Here is a 22,675-nt window from a genome sequence, read left to right on the forward strand (position 1 = left end):
TATTTTCCATGAGGATCAGTGCTTGTCTATGTTTTAATTCATTTGTTCATTCATTAATTAAATTTTAATTACCTGGAGCGGGAGTACATTGAACGCTGGGTTGTAGTCTGTCTTCATCAACTTCCAACTGGAATTCTTCCACCTCTACGTCATCTGAAACAAAATGCTAGAATTAGATCAAACACAGGCAAGGATATCAATTATGTCTGTAGCCAGCAATGGTAAATACTGACCTTATTAAAATATTAACATGCCTAGCAATTGAATTGAGTTTGCATTGGTGGGAGACATCAGTACTGGTCATTTTGACTTTGGTAGAAAAATTTAAGATGGAGAGGTGTGCCAGTACTGTTCTATACAACCCTTTATAATGATATTAACATGCCATTTTTCCATAGAGATGCAGAATTAGAAAGGAAAAATAGATACCTCTAGCATGAAGTGGAGAGCGGTTTAGAATTAAGATGTGTACACAGCCATTGTAGAGGCTGTTGGATGTCTGTGCATATTAGTGCTCTGAAGCTCATAGTGCTCTTTTTAGCCTTTCATTTCTTACTTCACATGCAATGAAACTGATATGCACTCATGAGAATGTACAACACTGATGAATATGATTGTAAATAAGGTAATCCTTGTTATTATGTATTTGTTTTACCTCTGGTTGATCCAAAGTCTTGTCATAATGTGTTGTATGTGTGTGTGAGTGTTGTATCAGTGCCTTTCTCCCTGTAATTCTGTGTTGTTATCTGTGTCTTAAAATGAAATACTGTAGATATGACTCACTAGCTGCTTGGCTTTATAATGGGCAATATTTTGAGGCACCTCTTTCTGAGTTTTGTGCTGTTGCTAGCTCCAGAAATTGTTGCAATACATTTACTGTTGTATGTAATAACTAGGTGTATTTTATTTTTTTAACTACAGTATAACAAAGTTCTTTAGCCAATTTTACTTATTGTACAGGTATGTTTCATCATGTACCTGTCATAACTTATTGCCATATCATGGTTCAAGCTTCCTGTCTGTATTCTAAATTGTTATCAAATGAGTTACATAAAGATTACAAGGCAATTCTTAAATATAATCTGTGGAAAGATTGGCAATGGGAGTGTTAATGTATCAGTAAGAGTTTGAGAGATACTGTACTACAAACACCATGCTGAAAACCGTTCTCTCCAGAGACTTCTTTTTTTGCTTTTAGTTTTAAATTACACATCCATCCACCCATTTATTTTTAGAAAATCATCCAATTCAGGGTTGGAGGAGGGCAGAGCCTAACCCAGCAAGCAACGAGAGCAAGGTGAGGAAATACACCATAGGATGCCAGTCCATTAAAAGGCACGCAAAAACAGTCATAGACATACACTCACACTAGGGTCAAATATTGCAGAATCCACTAAATCTAACAGTATGTCTTTGGACTGTAGAAGGAACCGGGTCATCCAGAGATGTAAACATGGGGAGAACATACAAAACTATACTAAACACAAAAATAGGTAGCACCCCAGTTCAGAATTGAATCCAGGGCCCCTGTTATTGCTATTGCTTATTGTTATTACTGTTATTCTACTAAGCAAGAACTAAATGGAGCTCTAAATCAAAACATTTGATTTATTAGGACCAGTAAGCTAATATATAAACTGAGATTATATAAACATTATATCATGTCATGTGTTCATATATAGCTGAATGTCAGTTATAATTTAATGTTGAATTTTAATTTTAAAAACGTATTTGCTAAAATACTACAGATGAGGGCACATAACTACATATGCAATACCCTTATCAATTGTTTGAATTTGATCATGTGGTGTAACTTTCATAGCTCATTGATAAATAATACAGTTATATACAAAGACACTTTAGCGTATGTGTAAAAGATTATAAAGGTATTTTTAATGGGCTATTTATATGTATGCAATATTATAAAGGTAAGTGTTATGCAATTTCTTATTTCTAATTGATGTCTGCGGATCTTGAATGTTCAGGGTAGTTAGGCCTCTACTGTTTGTTGAATCATTACCTTGACTTACCAAAGACCAAGCTATTGGAACCTGGAAAGCTGTTGTGACACTATGGGAATACAACTACAGGAAAGAGAAGAAGGGGTAGCGTTCAAAAGAACTGTCATAAATAATAACTTCTGAAAGGTCTTGGATAAGGATAATTTCTTTAATGCACTCTTATATTTAACATATCCCTGATTCCCTGAAAGAACCACCAGTGTGAAGTCACATCACAAAAATAACAAATAGACTGAAGTGACACCCAGATGTGTATGAAAACATTTACGAGTTATATCCCATGTTTCTTATATGTATCCTTAATTTAAGCTTGCTTCTTTTCATATAATATTTATCTTATATAAATATCAGAACAAAGTCTTAATGCATTAATATAGCTGTAATATTGATGACAGTTCAAGTAGGTAGCTACGCCAGCATTTGTAGACTGCAAAGGAACAAGTAAGGGTTTATCCCATGCTAGAAAGAAATTAATCACAATGTTTTGGCTGTGGAACCTGAAGAAACATATGATGGACACTTATATTCTTAAATTGTGGCAGTATTATTTCAATAGCAAGAAGCTACAATATTTTGGAACTTTGTCATGTGATCCAGAGTTGTACTTAATATGCGACTAATTTGCTTAGTACAGTGGTTCTTGAACTTTTTGGACCAAGTACCATCCCTGACCAAACCGAAGCATCCAAGTACCAATACAAGTCATCTTCTCAAAGGAACCACAGAAAATCTCAATGACCAGCATGAGCATGTGCGCACACACATATAATAAAAATAACACTGAGCACTTAGATCCGTGGTTCTCAAACTATGGTACTCGGAGCGCCCCCAGGTGGTAAGCCAGATGACCCTGGGAATTTGTTGTGTGCACTGAAAAATTGGGCTGGGTTTTCATATTTTCTATTTGAATAAATTAGTTTGTGTCAAATACACAGCCTACATACTATGATATAGCACATACTAATACATGAGTGGACACAGCTACTATGTAATTCTACACGCTTGTATAGGAATGCGTACTACGAACGTGACCAATTGTATTTAAAAAAAATAGCAAATAGGGAGGCAGGAGAATGTCTGTGATTTTGGAACAATGCCAATTTTGTAAGCACAGGAGAGCGTGATAGATATCAGAAAAAATATTTAAGGACTGATCAAGGTTAATTTGTGAAAAATACACAGAGCATCTCTGTGTTTCGCTCCCATGCGTATGAAATAAAAAAATTCTTTTAACGTCTGACACAGACTCCTGAAACGGAAATGGGGAAAAATGCAAGCTTGTGGATTGCTAAAACAGGTAAGCCCCACACCATTGGCAAAAGAGCTGACACATATTATGTGTGGAAAAAAAGCTGCTAAACAGCTCGACCTGCTGCCCCCTTCCAAAGACACAGTCACTCATTATTGATATGGCAGATGATGTCAAAAGTAAGCTGAGGTGAGCAGATGTCTTTCACTGCAATTAGATGAGTCTGTAGATGCCTTTGATTTAGCCAATATGCTCATTAATGTTAGATACGAATTTGAGGGTATGTCCCATGAGGACTTTCTGTTCTGTTCCTGACATTCAACAAAAACTACAGGAGAGTACATATTTCATCTTCTGAATGAATTAATCAAAGAGAATGGCATCGACTGGATGAAATGCGTCGGAATTTGTACAGACGGTGCTAGAGCGACTACAGGTAGACACACCGGTGTAATTACATGAATTAGAGTTTCCTCCAGATATGAAGTACTGTAGACGCACTGCAGCATCCATCACGAGGCCTTTGCCATCAAGAAAATGCCTGAGGATTTAAAATCTGTTATACTCTGTTGTGAATTGTATCAAGGCTTGACCAATGAATTCACATCTACTTTTCTTGACTAAACAGGCTCACCCCTCTCACTGAAATGGTGCTTTTTTATTTATTTTTAATTGTTGTTGTTCCTGTTGTCATTCTTTAAAGCGCTTTGAGAACCCACCTTTAAAGGCGCTATTTCAAATAAAGTTTTTTTTTATTATTATTATATTTATTATAAGTGTGTGTGCGCGAGCGATCATGTTGGTCATTGAGATTTTCTGTGGTTCCTTTGAGAAGATGACTTGTAGGTGATACTTGGATGCTTTGGTTCGATCAGGGGTGGTACTTGGTCCAAAAGTTTGAGAACCAGTGATTTAGATAATTTGGATTGTACCGCCTTGTACCCAGGCCATGTCCTCTATTTTGATCCTTATATCTCCGTCCGGGGGTAATTTTCAAATATCTAGAAATGTCTAGGACTTTGACCCCATTATTTTTACCATGAAGAATAATTAACAAAAGTGATAAAGATAGTTAGAAAGAGAGAGAAACTGCTATCTTTTGATAGTCTGCTACATTGTCTCTCACACCTTGGTGTCATAATTGTGAGATGATTTTATAATCAGGAGGGAGGGCCACAGCAAAACAGCAGAAAGTGCCATCAACATTTGCCAATGTATTCTCTCATGCCATGTTCAGAGGGTCATATTTTAAAAAATGGTACAGTAAAAGTTCCTGAAGTTCAGGATTTTGAGAGACTGTAATATTGTCTCTCACACCTAAGTGAAAGAATTGTGAGATTTTATAATCAGAAGGGAGGGCCACAGCAACACAGCAGAAAGTGCCATTACCCTTTGCTCATCCCTGGTTAATCATATATTCTCATATGCCATGTTCTAAATGTCCCATTTAATACTGCTATATTAAAATGTCTTGTAAAATGCAAGATTTTGAGACTTTTAATGATCAGAAGTCAAGGTCATGGTAAATATGCAAAAAGTGCCAATGAATTGACGTTTTGCCTTTGTCTTATTTAATTGTTTTCTAACATGCCAGTTTGTGTTATTGTGAATTTTGAAAATTGGTTTTCGATTTTCTGAAATGTGTTTCATACAAAAATGCAATTTGGACAGTCACTTTTTACTAACATATTTCCCTTTAATGAGGATATGTACAGTAATCCATCCAGATTAGTACATTTAAAAAAGACTGTAGAGAGCCATCTACAGGCAAAGGGTGACATAACATCACAGCAGCAGCATTTAAGGAGCTGGAGAATAAGAAGCCAACTTCAGCCTTGTCACTAATTCTGACGTAAGCACTCAGACTCCATATATACCAAATGTCACCCTCTCTTCTTCCTCGCTCATTTTGCGCATCGCACAAGTATGGTTCTGCCCTGCTCTACTTACTTTCATATTCGATTATCTGTGGATCTGCAAATCTCCTGCTCCGACGAAGAACTTTTCGGCAGCACAGAGAATTCCCCTACGCTCCTTGACCAGCTCGTTCCTCCTGCTTCTCTTACCACCATCCTCTGGTCGGCTTCATCCCCTGCTTTTTCCAATCAGCAATTTCCAGTTCCTCCACAACATCCTTCGACTTCTATCCCTAAAGCCACTGAGCTTCAGGCCCCAGGTCTATTTAATGCCTCCTTCCACAATCTGCTTTCTACTCATTTTTCGTCCTTATCTTCCCCTGTCCCCAGCGTCCAACCTGACATCAGTCATCTCATGCATTCAGCCCTGGATGCAAATCTCTCTGCCCACTCTACCGCTGGTGCCTCGGCCCCAGGTATGCTCGGCTTCCTACCTCAGGCCCAGCCTGCGGGCACCCTACTAAATCTTTTGTCTCTCCTATCCCCTGGTGTCCAACATAGCTCCGGGGCGGCTCCAACTGTTCAACCCCTACCTTCTACTTCATCCATCCTATCATTCACCACCTGCTGGTCAGGCTCCCGCTCCCATCTCTCCTGCCTCATCCCCCCTTAACAGGGACTTTTCTCTCCGAACAGCTGTTCCTCTTCCAGCTTCTCCTAATACACTTGTGTTTAGTCCTACTCCAGGTCCTTTCTCACTCCGGCAGCAAATTTTACAAGGTGGAGATGTCAATCTAGCTCAACTTCTCTCGTCCTCCACTTACAACTCCTACACTAGAACAGTCGACTGCAGTACGTTCTTTGTTACTTTCTAATCTTCCGATCCTCACTCTGCTTCAGTCATCATAATTTCTGAGTTTTGCCTGGCTTTCAGCATCTTTTGCAACATCATGTGCTCTGTCTTTTCCAATCGTTGACAGGAATGTGATGATTACATGCACATTATCCTCAATTTATCTCTCTGCTTCGGGGGCTCCCTGTGCTTTGACTGTCATAAACAGTTCTCGGCTAAGGCTGCTGCCCGCCTACTCCAGTGGAACCATCGCACCTACTCGGGGGCCCTTGATATCGAGCTTTACTGACGTATATTTGCTGGTGTCAGATCTCTTTCCTGTGACATTTGTTTCTCCCAGTCACACTCCTCAAACCTTTGCCCAGATACTGTCTGCAAACTCGACCCTGACCCCACCTCTTCTCCCCTACAATCCCAATTTTCCAGCCAGGTGTATTTAAATTCTACTCGGTCCAGAGAAGTTCGCGGTCACCCTATCATGATGATTGGAGGCCAAAAAATCTGCAATAATTTTATTTTTAATTCTTCTGCCTGTACCTCTTTCTCTTGTTGCGTCCTTCACATTTGCAGCTTCTGAAAAGAAGCTCATGCTCACTCAGGTGCTCACTCAGGTGCCCTCGCTGGCCCTTCACTTTTTGCATTCCCAAATGACTATTGGCTCATCTGTCTACCCCAACTAACATCCCCACTCTTGCATCCGAATTGCTCCACCACCCTGACCCCTTTTCCACACACATCTTGCTCGACGGCCTTTCCTTTGGGTTCTCACCAGGCTTGTGCGCACTTCCTTCTTCCTCTGCAGGAACCTGCAATCTGCTACTGCTGAACCTAAGTTCATTGATTCCTTGCTGCCATTAGAAGTTGAAAAAGGTTTCATAATTGGCCCATTTGATTCTCCTCCATTTCCTATATACTGTATCAACCCTATTGGTATAGGGGTCCGTAAATTACTCCAGTAAAAAACACCTCATAATTGACCTGTCAGCTCCATGTGCCAAGCATCAATAGTCTTATTCCCAGCTCCAACTTCTCCCCGCATTATGCCACAGTTGACCATGCCATTTCACTCATCAAAACGGCAGGTCCGGGTGCCTGGCTTGCTAAGGCTGACATCTCCAGCGCCTTAAAGGTGATGCCTCTTGACCCTGACTTCTGGCATCTCTTTGGAATTTTTTGGCAAAATAAGTTCTTTTTTGCAGTTCGCCTAAGTTTCTGCTGCAAGAGTAACCCAAAATATTTTGACACCTTAGCTGAAGCCCTCTGCTAGATCCTCTTAAATTACTACAATCTCCCCTTATCCATCTTCTTGATGATTTCCTCACCATAGATTTTCCTCATGCCCCCCAGCATTTTTACCGATGCAGCCCCCTCTATTGGCTTTGGAGGCTACTACCAAGGCCAGTGGTTCGCGGCCCCTTGGCCTCCTGAATTCTCCTCCATTGCTCCTGCCGAGCGCTCATCAGCCTTATTTGAAATATTCCAAGTTGTCGTTGCTGCTTCTCTTTGGGACCACAATTGTAAACAAAAATCTGTTCTTATTTATTCGGATAACATTTCACTAGTTCATATAATCAACAAAGGAAGGTCACCGTCCCAATCTATAATAAAATTCCTGCGCTGCCTTAAATGGATTTCACTCACAAATCAATTCATTCTCGTTGCAGCTCATATTCCAGGCCACGTAAACGAGATAGGCGATTCTCTCTCTTGCTTTCAATATTAGATGTTCAGGATCTCGGCACCAGATGCAAGCTTGAAACCTTGCACAATACATCCTTATTCAGAACTCACATTCCTCTTAATCATCCTTTCCATCGCTATCTCTAGCTGGCCCAGCAAACTATCCTGTCAGGGATTGCTCCTCGCACTCTCAGTTCTTACTGGACTGCCTGGAAAAATATAAAGTCCCCATCTTTAGATATTCTCACCATATCATCTTTTATCTGCTATTGTAAAAACTCACTCAAAGTGCGGGTTTCCACTACTTAGGCATCTAGTTCTTCCACAAACTAATTTTTCACCCTCAAATCACTCTCCTTCTAAAAGGCTTCCAGTGATCTGAGAAACCCCTTCCGAATCAACGCACACCACTCACCTCGGACATCTTGGAATCCTGCATTCATGTTCTCAGATCTGGATACCACTCACCCTGGGTTGACTGCACACTTGAATATCTATTCCTGCTGGCATTCTTTGGCTTCCTGAGATGCTCTGTATTTACCGCTACTTCAGCATCCTTCAATCCTTCTTCCCAACCTTGCTTATCTGACATAAATATCTTATCTCCCGATAATTTAACCTTCTATCTCAAGAAAAGCAATACCAATCAGTTCAGGTCCGGCACCCATACAGATGCAGCCATTCAAAATGGGTGGAGTATTTCGCGGCATACCCCGGTGGGCGTGTCGTGATGTCACACGGTATCACGCAGTATCACGTGGTTAATCGCGCGTCATTTGACGTCATGGCGAAAACTATCCGGCGTCACCTTGTAAAACCGCCAGGGGGAGCTTAACCTCTCATGTACAGCATTTGAGCTTTTAATTTTGAACTGTGTATTACAGCATGTTAATCATCAGTCATTAAAATGTTGGTATATTTTATGAAAGCAAGATTGCTCAGTTGGACAAAAGTGCACAACCTACCTTTATCAGAAATATTTATGCATCAAAGCCTTTACCGAAGATATTACTAATAGTATTAATAATGGATGACTTTGGACAAGCTGTATACTCAAAGTATAATTTCTTTAGCACATTTGTACAAGCACTTGGAATCTGTCCAAGCCATACTTTGTCAGGCATTTTGTTTTACTTCAACGGGCATAAAAACTTCCTTGCTTTTAACAGAGCGTTTCATAATTTCTAACTACGATTTTAATGATTTAAAATGCGACACTTATCATTCAACTAGAGCTCAAAATATCACAAGGATCCTCAAGAGCACAGCAAAGGCTTTATTAAAAGATACTTGTATGTATCAACGCTTTCTTTTCCGTATACCATATTTGATGGAACCACTTCAGAAGGGTGTCAGCCAGTCAGATTCCAGGAATCGGTACTTTAAAGGAAAAATACACACCGGTATTCCATTTCTCCCTAACGATTTTAAGCATCGAAGTATTTAACTAGCATGTGAAATAGCGTGTGAAAAAGTGGTAGTTTTAAGCTTTTCTGCTAATATAATATGGAATCGCGTATCTAAAGAATTTAATAACGATATGATTATCTTCGTGTACTGCGACAGGGCTGTGTAGGGCTGTTTCGCCTCTCTCTTCATGCGACTTCCCTTGTAGCCCACTGGTCTACGTGCCCGATTATCAACTCACGGGTTGTGTGTTCAAATCCAGCTGGTGCTGGACTTTTCTTTTAACAAACATTTCTTCGAAAAAATAGAATAGCGATATTATGGACTATCAATTGACTTTTATATTTCAAAATATCGCAACATGATCGATTCTAAGTCATTTTTGATAACAATGAATAGTCACCTTCTTCCCTTCTGACAACGGTCCCTGCTTCTGCTTCCTGCTTCTATTGTGTGTGTGTGTGTAATAGAGTATATTTTTATAGAAAAATGGAGGCTGGACAGTATGCGTTACAATATAAACATTTATATTGATTTAAATCGTGTTCTGATTTAAATCGCAAACGCGTGTTTAATTATATGTGTTTTTTAATCATAATCAGGCTAATGCATTTCTACATTTCTGTATGAACCAGCTTAGAGGGCTAAAGACAGCTTGTGTTTAAATTGAGTGTAAGGTAATTTATGCTTCTAAAGTCATGGTCAGCATTTATTATTGTACTGTGCTGTAAACTTGTTCTGTGCCTAGTTACATTATTTGATAGCTTTATCAAATCTGTACATTGTCTGTCGATAATGTTTCTGTAGTGCTTTTTCAGCCCTCAGCATGTGACCGCGCTGGTGGCGCTGTGTGTTAGGTTCCTGACTCCCATGTCACATGGTCTGTGATTGAATCCCATGGAACTATGACTTTATTTTTTAACAAACATTTCTTTGAAAAAATGAAACGTTTCCCTTGGTCAGAGATTAAATAAAACCTCACTCGCACCAAACAAATTTATATTTCTAAATATCACAACATGATCGAATTTAAGTCTTTTTAATAACAATGAATAGTCACCTATGCGTTACAAAATAAACATTTATATTGATTTGAATCACGTTTTGATTTAAATCGTAAATGTGTGTTTAAATATATGTGTTTAAAGGCGATATACTGTATAAAAGCGCTGATTCTTATGGAGTGTGTTCCGCCGGGGATTCAAAAAAATTATTTTTTTAATCGCGTATCTAAGGAAAATTACAGTATAACTTTGTTCATGCACAAACAGTGGCATGTTACATTATAATTTGGGTGTCTCCTCTTGCCAGAAAGCTCTAAATTGCATTTTGAGTGCGGTTTTTGACTTTTTCTAAATTGCAACCCATAAATAAAGCTGATAAAGCTTAGACTAATTGTATTCTAAACTGTATTACAACAGCACATTGGACAATGCAACGTAAATTGCAAAAATACACTTGGAATCTGTCCAAGCCCTCCTACAAAGATTATTTAAACTGCGACACTGATCATTCACCTCTAAATAAACTTTATTTTATATAGCGTTTTAAGCGAATAGGTAATTAGATTGCTCATAAACCTAATCGCTTTTTCTACATAAACACAACGTGATTGCTCTCTGAAAATGCTTTTCATTTATCTTTAGGCTCAGATTTCAACTATAGATCGTATTATTATAAACTTTCTTGGAAAAATGTATTTTATGTAAACCATGTTTGCTATTAATTCATTTAGGGCTAAAATACGTTCATTGTCTTCCAATCGAGTCGAGTTGACATTGGAAGCTTGCCACTCCCGGACTGTTAAACCAACGCATTAGCATGTTAAAGCGATTTCATTGAGGAGACCAGCTACCAGTTAACACTGTACTTCCTACTTTGAAAATACCTGTGAAACCGGTTTAATTCGTCACAGCCAGCACTCCGGCAGAGAGGGGGTTGTACTCCTAAAGTAGAAGCAGGCGAGATTTCCAGCGAAAGACACCTCCCCCCCCCTCAAAAACCCAGTAAGCAGTAATGCTTTATGTTGAAAATTGAGGTGGATTTTGTTTATGATAAAGAGGATAAACTGGGACGGGAGGAGGGTTTGGTTTTGCATAAGGGGCGGGATTATAATAATTGGAGGAATGGTTTGATATATTTGATTTTGTATTGTGGTCGTTATCTATGTTTTTGGTTGGTATTATGTTTATATGGTTGTTTTTGTTGGTTGGTTGTTATTATGGTTATTAATAATACAATCTATAGTTGAAATCTGAGCCTAAATAAAAAGAAAAAGCAAGTTATTAGGTTTATGAGCAATCTAATTACTTATTCATTTAAAACGCTATATAAAATAAAGTTTATTATTAATTTGCTGGACAGAGCGGTGAACATTATTATGCATAAGACAAAGATAACGATCCTGATCAGTTTAGAAATCTGTGTACGCTGTAAGGTTTTTACTTCTTAAAGTTTTAAAATACACGTTTCGAATCGAAAGAAATCCTCTTCCTGGTACAGTCGCATGAAGAGAGAGGCGAAACAGCCCTACACAGCCCTGTCGCAGTACACGAATATAATCATATCGTTATTAAATTCTTTAGATACGCGATTCCATATTATATTCCCTATTAATCAAATTCTAAAAGTATGCTTGTTGACTCCGGTATCTCTTTAGTTAAAGACTTCGATGCTTAAAATGTTTAGGGAGAAATGGAATACTGGTGTGTATTTTTTACTTTAAAGTACCAAGACCAGCCATATACAGTACTGTATGTTTACGTTCCAAAATTAATATCGTTTATGGCCTTCACACACGTTACAGTATGCTCCTATTCTTTTTATACTCAGCTACTAAGATTTCCCTTCAGTGGTAAAATTCAATACTACAACGGGCACAGTAAAGATGTTTACTGTACTGTAAATCTTTCTACGACAGACCAACGGACCACGAGTGCCCCTGTCGGTCAACCAATCTCGTACCGCGGTACCCCGCGTCATCTTGCGTCATGATGCGCGACGGCTCAGCCAATTACCTCTGGTACGTGTCTGTACCGCTCACTTTGAATGCCTGCATCTGTATATATTATTACAAAATCCATTCTTACTCATATGGGGCTCATATCAGCCCATATGAGCCTCTATCCAAACACATGCAACTTCCTCATCCTCTTTGTAAATGAGAAAGGGCTTATTCTGACCCGTGGCTGGTTTTTCTCTTACCTTCACAATGTTCTCCTAACTGCTGGATTTCCTCCTGAACAAGTCTCTGGCCATTCTTTCAGAAAAGGTGCCGCTTCCTCTGCAGCTCGACAATGCATCCCAGATTATCTTATCAAACAACTCGGCCGTTGGTCCTCAAAGGCCTATCATGCATATATTAAAACCAACCCTGATATTCTCAAACAAGCATTTACTCTCCTCGGATGAATTTAGGTCAATGACCATTGTTTTTCTGCACTGGTGATTGAGGGTTCCACTTGGTGCTTTGGGGGGTCCTGTCCTTCCCGTCCAATGGCCGGGAGGTTGGCTTAACCTGCTTGGCTGAGGGCCACGTTTTTGCAACTCAATAAACAATTCTGCCTTCTTTCAATCTTCGGCTGCTGTCATTCCTCGTGAACCATGTTCTGCCAGAATATGTCCACTTCCACTACTCCAGCTAGATGGGTACTCTGTAGCAGGAAAATTCTATGCAGTCCAGGTTTCCACAGAATTACATAATTGTAATAGGCTTGAATGAGCCCTATCACCCAAGCAATCTATATCAGTGCACACTGTAACCTAAGATACTGTAACTGTTTATTGCCAGCCTTTGTTCTGAATATAGAAAAACTGGGAATATTTAACAAAACAAAACACAAATTTACTTACAGTTACTATCAATGTGGCTTGGGAACATAGCCACGGTCCTTTTATGTATATCATCATCCTCACTTCCCATTTGATCAGCTTCCCAGTGACCAGAAGGTTTGTTGTTCTTGTTGCAGGCTCCATACACACAACATTGATAAGCATATGGCATTTCTATCATTCTGCAGAGATAAAAACAATAACAAAAATTAAAAACCTCCATCAGGGAACAAAGGCAGACAATGATTTGGCTTTCTGGAAGTAAGAGACAACAGAAGTATAAAGACACAAACATAGCAAATGCATTGTAGTGGAAAGTGGTATTATTACCAATCCAAATGATGCATTACAGTTTGCACTACAGCACCCAGGAGATGACAAAGTCAAAAAGGAGTCAAAAGTCAAAATGGAATCTACAGAGACAGCGGGGGAAGGCCATGCCATCCTCCTACCCCACCCGGAGCTGGACTTGGAGGAAAACAGGATGGGGGGGGGGGGGGAAGAGGCATAAGAGACCACATTGTTTAGGATGACAGGGACTAAGAAAATGCATAAGAACCACTGAAGGACTACACGGACTTTCAGCCCTTCCTCTGGTGAGGTGAAAGGAGACACACCAGGTCACTGGTTGCAGCTGGATGTGGTAGAATAATGCTGCTGTGGGACATTGGTTTTGGTAACTCGGTCAGTGGAGCTCTTATATGTACTCTGAGTACATTTCTGTTGTGGATAAGTTGTGTTATGTGTTCTGTGTTAGCTAGTCAGTTTTAGAAATTGTTGTGTCATGGGACCTATGTGATAGGTAGCCTGATGTAATGTAATAAAAAGGGAAAATATGTATTGTCCTGGTTCTGGGGGATAGAAAGAACCTATTGCTAGGGGAAAAAAGCCCTAGTACCTTTAAAATTGCTATAGCACTTCAGTTGTGTAGGGCCAGGGGGAGAAATCTATTTCTTGATCACTTATATAAGATATTATATTCTAACTTATTATTATACTGTTTATCTCTAGTATCTACCTTGCTACCGAGGGCTTGTTGAAAGAATAATCAAACAGATTAGACTGTTAAATCTTTAGCACTGGTCTCTGTGAGTCAACCATGTTTTCAGTTGGAAGAAAAAGATCTGGAATCCTTCACATACAATGAGAAAATACTTTACATACCATGACCAAATTAACAAAAGCCCTTGTTAAATCTTACTTGAATAACAAGAAACAGAATGTGGCTACATTATGAGCTGAAAGAATACAGCAGATTTAAAGCACCTTCTGAAATGGCTGAAATCTCTGCATTGAAAAGGCATTAATTTACTTTACATTGTAATTAGTCAATAAATTACTAAAAACTAAAAAACTAGTCAAACATAATCCATATTTTGCATATATATATTAGGGAATTACAAGTTTTATGTCTTTGTGTCTAAAATGAGAGAGTTAAAATGAGTGTGTCAGCTTCATAATGGTGCTTTGTCAGAATGAATGTTTTGCATTAACCTATTTAGTTTATTGAATAAAAGTAGTTGGGTGACGTCACGCCTGACATCCCTCCCTAGATGGCGCTCCACTACTCCCATTATCGCTCCTGTGATTGTTGCTAAGCTCCCCAGGTGTACCTTCTTAGGTGTATTATTTAAAGACTAGCTCCTCCTGTCCTTGGGGCTCATCATTAAGGTAAGGATGTAGCGAGGCCCGCCTAGCATCAGGAAACCCTACGTCCGTCTCCTGAGGGCATAGGCCTCATCCCCGACACCCCCCGCTTCCTGAGCCCAGGGTCTGAAGGATCTCGCCCCGTCACCCTTGGACCTCCATGTTTTGTCTGTTCGTGTTTTCCCCGTTCACGAGGATTTTAACCGTGTCGCGTCCCAGGATTGATTACTCGCGTCTGGACTCCCGGACTGTGCCCTGACCTGCCTTTGGACCTGTTTGGATTTGGATGCCATTCTTTGTCTCCCCCGTTCACTGTCTCATGGACTGTCACTATTCTTTTGTTCTGTGTGTTTTCCTTTTACCACGCCTCCTGTTTTCTCCAGCTCTTACCGCATCGCATAAGGTCTACTACAAGACCTGACACAGATCTCAGTCTGTGTTCATAACAGGTGATTAGCTAATTGAGAGAATATCATTGCAGTAGTAAACATTCTATAGTGCATCCTTTTTAATCTTTCAGTAGAATGTATGTAGAGTGAAAGCAGTATGACCTGAAGCACATGCATGTCATTTTATAAGCATGATTCTAGCAGGACATCGTTAGCATGGTCACATGCTAGGGGAAAGGTGCTGCAAATTCTAAGCTATTGAGGGCTGGTATTTCAGTGAACCCCTATGAGCCATAATCCAAATTCATTCCGTGATGTAGGAACGCAGTGACCCCTAACAACCAGAGAAAGAGTCTGACGTAAACAGAATTCTTTCAAAGACTTTATTTGCAACAGGAGAAGTCTTGCACCTAGTAAGCCAATTGTAATTTTGACTGAACAAATAAATACAGGTGGGTTTTATTTGACAAGCCTGAATATCAAAATGTCTAATGCAATAATAATACATTCAGTGATAACAGCTACATCCTGGAGTAAGCTGAATTTTTCTTACTTTCGTCCCACATTTGTGCAGGAACCCAGTAAGACCCTGTGCACAAACTATTGGAAAGCTACTTGAGATAAAATCTAAGTGGGATCCTTTGCTTCAAGGTGCGATCTCAAGGTGAATTTAACTATTCTAGAATTGACTTTGGTAAAGAATTTCAAACCTAAAAATAATGTTATTTATATCTATTTAATCACTCAGTTCATCATCAGCCACTTGTAAAATGTCATGTCATTTGCCAAACCACTTTATACCATACAGTGTCACGGGAAGCAAGAGCCTACCCAGCAAGCAACGAGTGCAAGGCAGGGAACACCCTGGAGAGGGCACTAGTTCATCACAGGGCAAATGCAAGCCAATCATACATGGGGAAAGTTTGGATGCCACGGTAAAGGTTGAGGGGGGAAATTTGGCCTGGACACTGGGATAACTCCCTACTCTTATTGTGAAATGCCCAGGGATATTTAATTACCAGGACCTCCATTTAACATCTCATCCGAAAGACAGCTCCTTTTACAGTATAGTGTCCCCAACACTATACCTGCATTACGACCCATGCAGACTATAGGGTGGGCGCCCCCCGCTGGTCCCACTAACACCACTTCCAGCAGAAACCATAGCTTCCCAAGAGGTCTCCTATCCAGGTACTGACCAGGCTCAACCCTGCTTAGTTTAAGTGGGTAGCCAGTTGAGAGCTGCAGGGTGATTTGGCTGCTAGCCATTTCTAAAATGATTGACACATATTATTTATTTCCAAATTTTGTTGTTGTATCATTACAATTGTATATTGTATACATTGAATCCATGTGCAGATATTTCTTTTTATTTTTAATTACTTAAATTACATATTTTTAATTACATACTTTATTATTAATCACTAATAGCCATAAAAGCAATTAAATGTTCTAATTTCTTTTCAAGCATCACATCATTGTAGTATTTTAAGTCTTATATTCCTTCTTCCTTTGGTGCTTATTAAGTGTTTCCTTAGAATATCTGTCTATTATCCATAGCCACCTCATCCTGGGGAGGGCCATAGGATGCCTCCCTAATTGTCACGGTACAAATCCCACCTCCAGGGAGCGCTCCGACTCCCAATCTAACCCTTTGTGTCACATAGTCATGCCTGCACAGAAAACCACTTTTCACCTAGTTTGTGTTAATAAACCCTCATGTGTCTTCCCTGACATCTGCCTCCAGTGTCTGCAATCCATTCCTGCCATCACGCATAGGGTCTTAAAATGGTCAAAGGCCACCATTCGTAACACTAATGATACATTAGTTCAGACTTAAACCAGAGAATGACACAGACGATGATTTAATCGCAACCATATTGTTAATTTAATCTAATTAATTTACTCTCTACTACCTCATTTTCGGAAAGTCCTCCATTCTGAATAGCTCAGACAGCTCCAGATTGCCTTTTAGTTTGAGATGGGTCAATCCACTGAGGCCATCTAGTGGAAGATTTGTTAACTGATTGTATGCCAGATCTCTGTCAGAACAACAGAAAAGGGTCTGAGTATTGAAAAAACAGTCATGGTAAACTTGATATTTAATTTCTTTAGCAGGCTGCTGAATAAGTTCAACTTGCTTAAAGACTCTTACAGAAACAATCTTATTTTCTCTATAAATCATGAAATATACTGTATATACTTACAGTTTGACCAGGGACTGTAGAGAAGCAAAGGTATCACGGTGAATGGTCTTAATTTGATTCCAACTAAGGTCTCTAGGACAGAAGCACAAATGAAACATTTTTCATCAGGATTAATAGCGTCTAAATAACATATTTTTCTATTGTATTCAAGGCTAAACCTAAGAGATTTTAAAAGACTGGGTGAACTGGGTGACAGAATTGTCTGTACACCGACTTCTACCCACTATTAATCTACTCTATTTCTTTTTGTTCATTCATTTACCCTATAACATTTCACACAGCACAGCCCCCAAACCATTAACTCACTAATTTCTTTTTTCACTTCAATCAACACACACAGCAGCTCATGTTCTGGAGTGTACTCACCCCTGCCCAAGGTCCTTCTCTGTCCCTGAAGTGGACACATGATAGACGTCACCTGTTATCAGAGAGCCAGTCCACCTCTGCTACTTTTGTGAAACATCCTTCCGACTACACTTCCTGCTCTCTGATCAGCCAGCTATACAAACAATCCACTGTCTTCCAGCTCCAGGTTTACTAACTTCCTCGTAGGTGGCCCTTCCAACTCAGTGGTTGCCATTCAGAAATTTACAAACAAAAAGTATTTTATACTGTTTCACTTTACCATATTTTCTCTCATCCACATTTCATACACTTGGGCATGAAAAGACAGAGAAGAGCTCTGCAGTATTGCAGTATGAAAGCTCTTTTCTGTTGGAACTACACTTCCAGCTCCAGGCACCACTCTGGGCTCCTAGATCCCACATATTATTCTCCTGGCAGGGAAGGCTGCATTGTTGCTGTTTTCCTGCGCACCATGCTCAAATGTGATCAACAGCTCCTCAGCCATCCAGGTCAAACCTCTTCTCCAGTGTCTCCCCAGTACACATACAACCTTACATGTTTTTCATCAGTCCACAGCAACTCCACTGCCAAACTTTGCCACAGCATCTAGCACCTTCTACTGCTTCCGTCTTGGACTCTCTCTGAAAGCCCCGATGGATAGTAATGATTGCATTCCTGATGTATTTCATATACCTCCATGGTACTCAAAGGCAACCACTATTGCTGCACTTGCACACAACCAAACTCTCTTCTCATAACAAACACTGTGCTGCTTTTTCCTTGCAGCTAAGCAGTCCTCCAGCTGTTAGCTCCCAGTTAACAAGCCACTGGTGTCTCTGGCAAACTCACGAAAAAACGCTCTTGTAGCTTCCAGCAACTATGTCCAACACTTTAACAAGCTGCCAGTGTCTCTCTCTCATGCTCAGCTAGCCTACGTGACACACAAACACAAAATTCACTGTGGGTTCTGGAGAATTCTCAAGTTTCCCTTCTGTCTGAAATTTGCTGTACCCTTACTAACTGTTTGATCAAACTACTGTTGATGACATCATGTCAGAATAAAATGTTTATTGCAAAAGGATACAAAGGTCCCAGTTTGAAGTTCAAATTTGTATTCTTTTGTTTGCAGGAAGTATTTGTTCCATAATACTGATAACTTTAGAACAGTGATGTCTTCATTAGTGTGAATATCACTATTGAAGAGCTGAGCTAATAATAGAAATGCTGTGGTATGAATTATTTTGCTTCATATTCTTCTCAGTGTAATAGCTAAAACAGTAAATCCACAACATAAATGGTGATGCACAATAGTGTGAAACAATTCACTGAGCTGGGAAACGGCTTAGTTAAGTTCTTTAGAAGTTCTTTGCTCTAATTATTACTTCAAAAAACATTTGGTTGGGTAGTGTATATTCTCATAAGGTAACTTAAAATATGTAACACAAATTCTGCCATGAAAGAATGCAAATGAATTTTAATATAAAATTAATCATATCAATTTTCAGTGGATGTTGTGTCTGGATTACTGAGGATGTTAAGATACAATGAGCACCAGGAAGCTGTTTAAAAAAAACAGATTACTCAGTTAGCCAGATAACTAGATAGATTCTTCTAAAGGGCCATTGGCTGACTTGAAGGATGTTCAATAGGATTTTATATTTAGGGTGGCAGGTGTTACAACACAGAACACCAGGGACTGAGGCAGACAGGTTCTACAACCATTTGCTCTTTATTGTACATGACATAGAACTGCCAGAGAACCCAGTAGTAACCCAAAACAGAAGTGCAACAGTGTCACAAACATAAGCGAACGCTGTATGTGCCATAACAGCAGGAACACAAGCATAAAATACTGTTGCAAGCATTAAAAAGACCATTAATTAATGATGGGGTTGTTCCTATTTTACAAAGCAACTTGAGCACAGATATTTGCAGCCACCTGCCAAGAACGTGGCATATCAAATTCTGACACACGTGCTCCCTTACTAATGTATTTCTGATACCCCTTTCAGCGGTCTCGAAATGTTTCACTGCTGAAAACCAGGGGAATTAACTAAATATGTAAAACATTTCTCTTTAAGAGATACACCATTTTATCTTATTTGGAGATAACATGGTAAAATTAAAGTGGGTTACATTATTCTAAACTATGTGCTGACATTTTACATTGAAAACGTCAATATTAAAATTAATTGTTAAGAATTGTGGCAATTGTATTTGTATACTGAATACTTTTGGAAAGTAACCTCTTGCCACAACACTATTTATGCTATTTACTGGGCTTGGCAAATAATGAAAGCTTTAATGAAAACCTGCCATATGCAAGGGGATGTTAAATTCAGTATGTTAAATATTAAAATTCCTATGTAGCACAAAAAAAGTCCTATGTGGGAGATTATGAAGTCCTAATTTGGAGATTGTGGGAGTTTAGAACATGAGAGGTTATAAACATCTGATGTTAGAACATCTGAAAGGAGAACACTCAATTTCACAATCAACTGGGGAAGGCCGGTAGCTACCTGTGTTTATTCTTGTTATTAGAAAGACTGTGAGTGTCTCAGTTAAGAACAGCTAGGTTTAAAACAGGCAAGATTCAGAACTCTATCTCTTAGGAGCTGGTAGGCCCAGCAAAGGAAGTCAAGCAAGGGAGAAACAAGGGTTAGCTGTCTTCTGATAGTTTTCTGGCATTATATCTCGGAAAAGAAAGCAGCTTGGAATCTACTTTCAGAAGCACAAATCGGCACAAATGTAACACTAACAAATGAAGTGGGTTTCATTGTTTGTGCTGTTTGTAGGGGGGTCAATTTCATGGAGCAGAGATGGCCTCCAGTACCCCCTTACCTGAAGCTGGATTTGGGGAAAACCAGGGTAAGGGGGATATAGGACCACATTGTTCAGGATAGCCAGGAATGAGATGTGTGCCTAACACTACGCAGAGTTTCTTCGCTGTGGAGGAAAAAGGCATGTCAGGTCTCCGATAGCTGGTTTTAGAGAATGGAGATGCTGGACTACTCCTTTAAGACATTTAAGTTTTGGTAAACTTGTGTTTATGGGGATAATTTGTTTAATGTGTTCTATGTGTCTGGGGAAATTATAGAAATTGTTGTGTTATGAGGATACTGTGTAATGAGTAGATTGACAGACTAATAAAATTGAATATTATGAAGGGTGACTGTCTTGCCTGATCTGTGGGTACACTGGTGGTTCTGAGAGATAGGAAGGAATGTGTTGTGGAGAAAAAGCGATCCTAGCACCATTTTAACTTGCTAATTGGCATAGTCAGCTACAAAGCTAACTTTTAAAAGCACTCCTTGCATTCAGTCATCCTTAGAAAACGTTTAGAAATGAACAACAAGAATGATTTCTGGTTTTAGGGAATTGTCATATATAATCATCTATATATAGTACATAGAACATGGAATGGACATAGGGAGGAGATGTTTCACGAAGTATAGAAATGGGGCTAACTGAAAGTGATGGGGACGATTGCAAAATTGGTAAAGACATCTCTGTTGGAGAGATGTGTAATATAGGAGGTGTAGAACGTTATTAAGAAAAGAGAATCCAGGTTCAAGAGCTAAATCTAGAGGAAACAAGAGAGATTCAAACAATTTGGGTCATTTTAGACAACAATTCTAAAAACATAGTGTATGCTATGAACCACCAAATGGTGATTGTAATTCTACACTATATAATTTATGTGCAAAAGATGCAGCACCTTTTACAGAAGAGCTTCAACTAAATTAGTGTCAGCAGCAGAAAGCAAAGTAGTAGACATTATTACTTCTTTATTAGTCAGTTTACTGTAATATCTATGTAACAAAATGCTTGTATTGATCTCGCTGTTTCAACAATACAAGAGCCATGATATGGAGTGATTTGAAGTATCCAAATCAAGACTTTACAGTTTCACTGTAAGGAAATTGTACTTTTAAGGAATGAAACACAATTTAATGTTGTAAAAAATATATAAGCAAAAATATGTTAAAATTAATAAAAATGGTGTCTAGTCAAACAAAAAGGATAGAATGAAGCAAACTGGAAAGGCCAAGAGAGTAGAAAAATATATTGTAATAGTAATAAAACTGTGCTTCTCAAACTCTGGAACGCAAACCACTGGTGGTACGTAGAGGGTGGAACACCAGATGACCCTGGAAGTGTGTTGTGTGCACTGAAAAATTGGGTAGGGTTTTCATATTTTCTATTTTAATAAAATTATTTTTGTGTCAAATACACAGCCTACGTACTTAGCTACGTCGATACAGAGCATGCTAATACTTGAGTGGAAACAAGAGCTACTATGTAATTCCATACCATTGTATAGGAATGTGTGCTACGAACCTAAGTTACAAATAGTATTAAAATAAATTATCTTTAGCAAATAAGGAGGTAGGAAAATGTGCGTGATTTTGGAACATTGCCAATCTTGTAAGCACAGGAAAGTGTGATACAGATGCAGCCATTCAAAATGCACGGGCGATACCGCATTATTTTCCGGTGCACTGTACGCAGTCTACCGCGAGTTACTGGTAAATACCGCTAGTTACTGTAAATTCTCCTATAATACCGCAAGCAAAATAATAGTATCCGGAATTTTCGCAAGGTGGAGCTAATAAAGCTCAACCTCTCATGTTTGAGTTGTCGCCATCAAAGTCTTTAACGAAGATATTACTAATAGTATTAATAATGAATGACCTTGGACAAGCTGTAAACAAAGTATTGCCCTGGTCCACATTCTTTTTTTCATTGACCGTCTTTGTAAAAGTAACACCACAGCATTTCGCAATCACGCATTTGTTTCCAATCATGCAAAGTACAGTAATTTTTGAGAATCGATTCACCATGCCTTTCACATGCTCATAAAAGAGATTGATTTAGGAACATAAACATATTACCATATGCAAACTGTACTGTATACAGTATGTATATGTATATTTAATGTCTTAACTGTGTCCGTTTAAGTATTGAATATTAATATGGAATTTTACCACTGAAGGGAAATCTTAATGCCTGAGCATAAAAAGAATAGGAGCATACTGCAACGCGTGTGAAGGCCATAAACGATATTAATTTTGGAACTTAGACATACAGTATATGGCTGGTCTCGGTACTTTAAGGAAAACATACACACCAGTATTCCATTTCTCCCTAAACATTTTAAGCATCGAAGTCTTTAACTAACGTGATACC

The 22,675-nt window shown here is 39.1% G+C and overlaps 1 protein-coding gene across 3 annotated transcripts in view; it reads right to left on the minus strand.

Annotated features, from left to right (window-relative positions):
• The window catches only part of lgr6 (leucine-rich repeat containing G protein-coupled receptor 6), a 254,807-nt gene that overhangs the window by 3,862 nt on the left and 228,270 nt on the right, over positions 1–22,675 (minus strand). For 2 of the 3 annotated variants that reach the window (XM_088639760.1, XM_088639759.1), the window contains 4 exons: positions 17,141–17,212; positions 16,850–16,975; positions 12,919–13,079; positions 73–153 (listed from right to left, as the gene is read on the minus strand). In XM_088639760.1, coding sequence (XP_088495886.1) covers positions 73–153; positions 12,919–13,079; positions 16,850–16,975; positions 17,141–17,212 — 440 coding nt within the window. The remainder of the gene's footprint in view (positions 1–72; positions 154–12,918; positions 13,080–16,849; positions 16,976–17,140; positions 17,213–22,675) is intronic. The other variant, XM_088639761.1, reaches the window with a different exon arrangement.

This window comes from Lepisosteus platostomus, chromosome 7 (genome assembly GCF_059453375.1).
Source record: "Lepisosteus platostomus isolate fLepPlt1 chromosome 7, fLepPlt1.hap1, whole genome shotgun sequence".
NCBI classification, from domain to species: domain Eukaryota; kingdom Metazoa; phylum Chordata; class Actinopteri; order Semionotiformes; family Lepisosteidae; genus Lepisosteus; species Lepisosteus platostomus.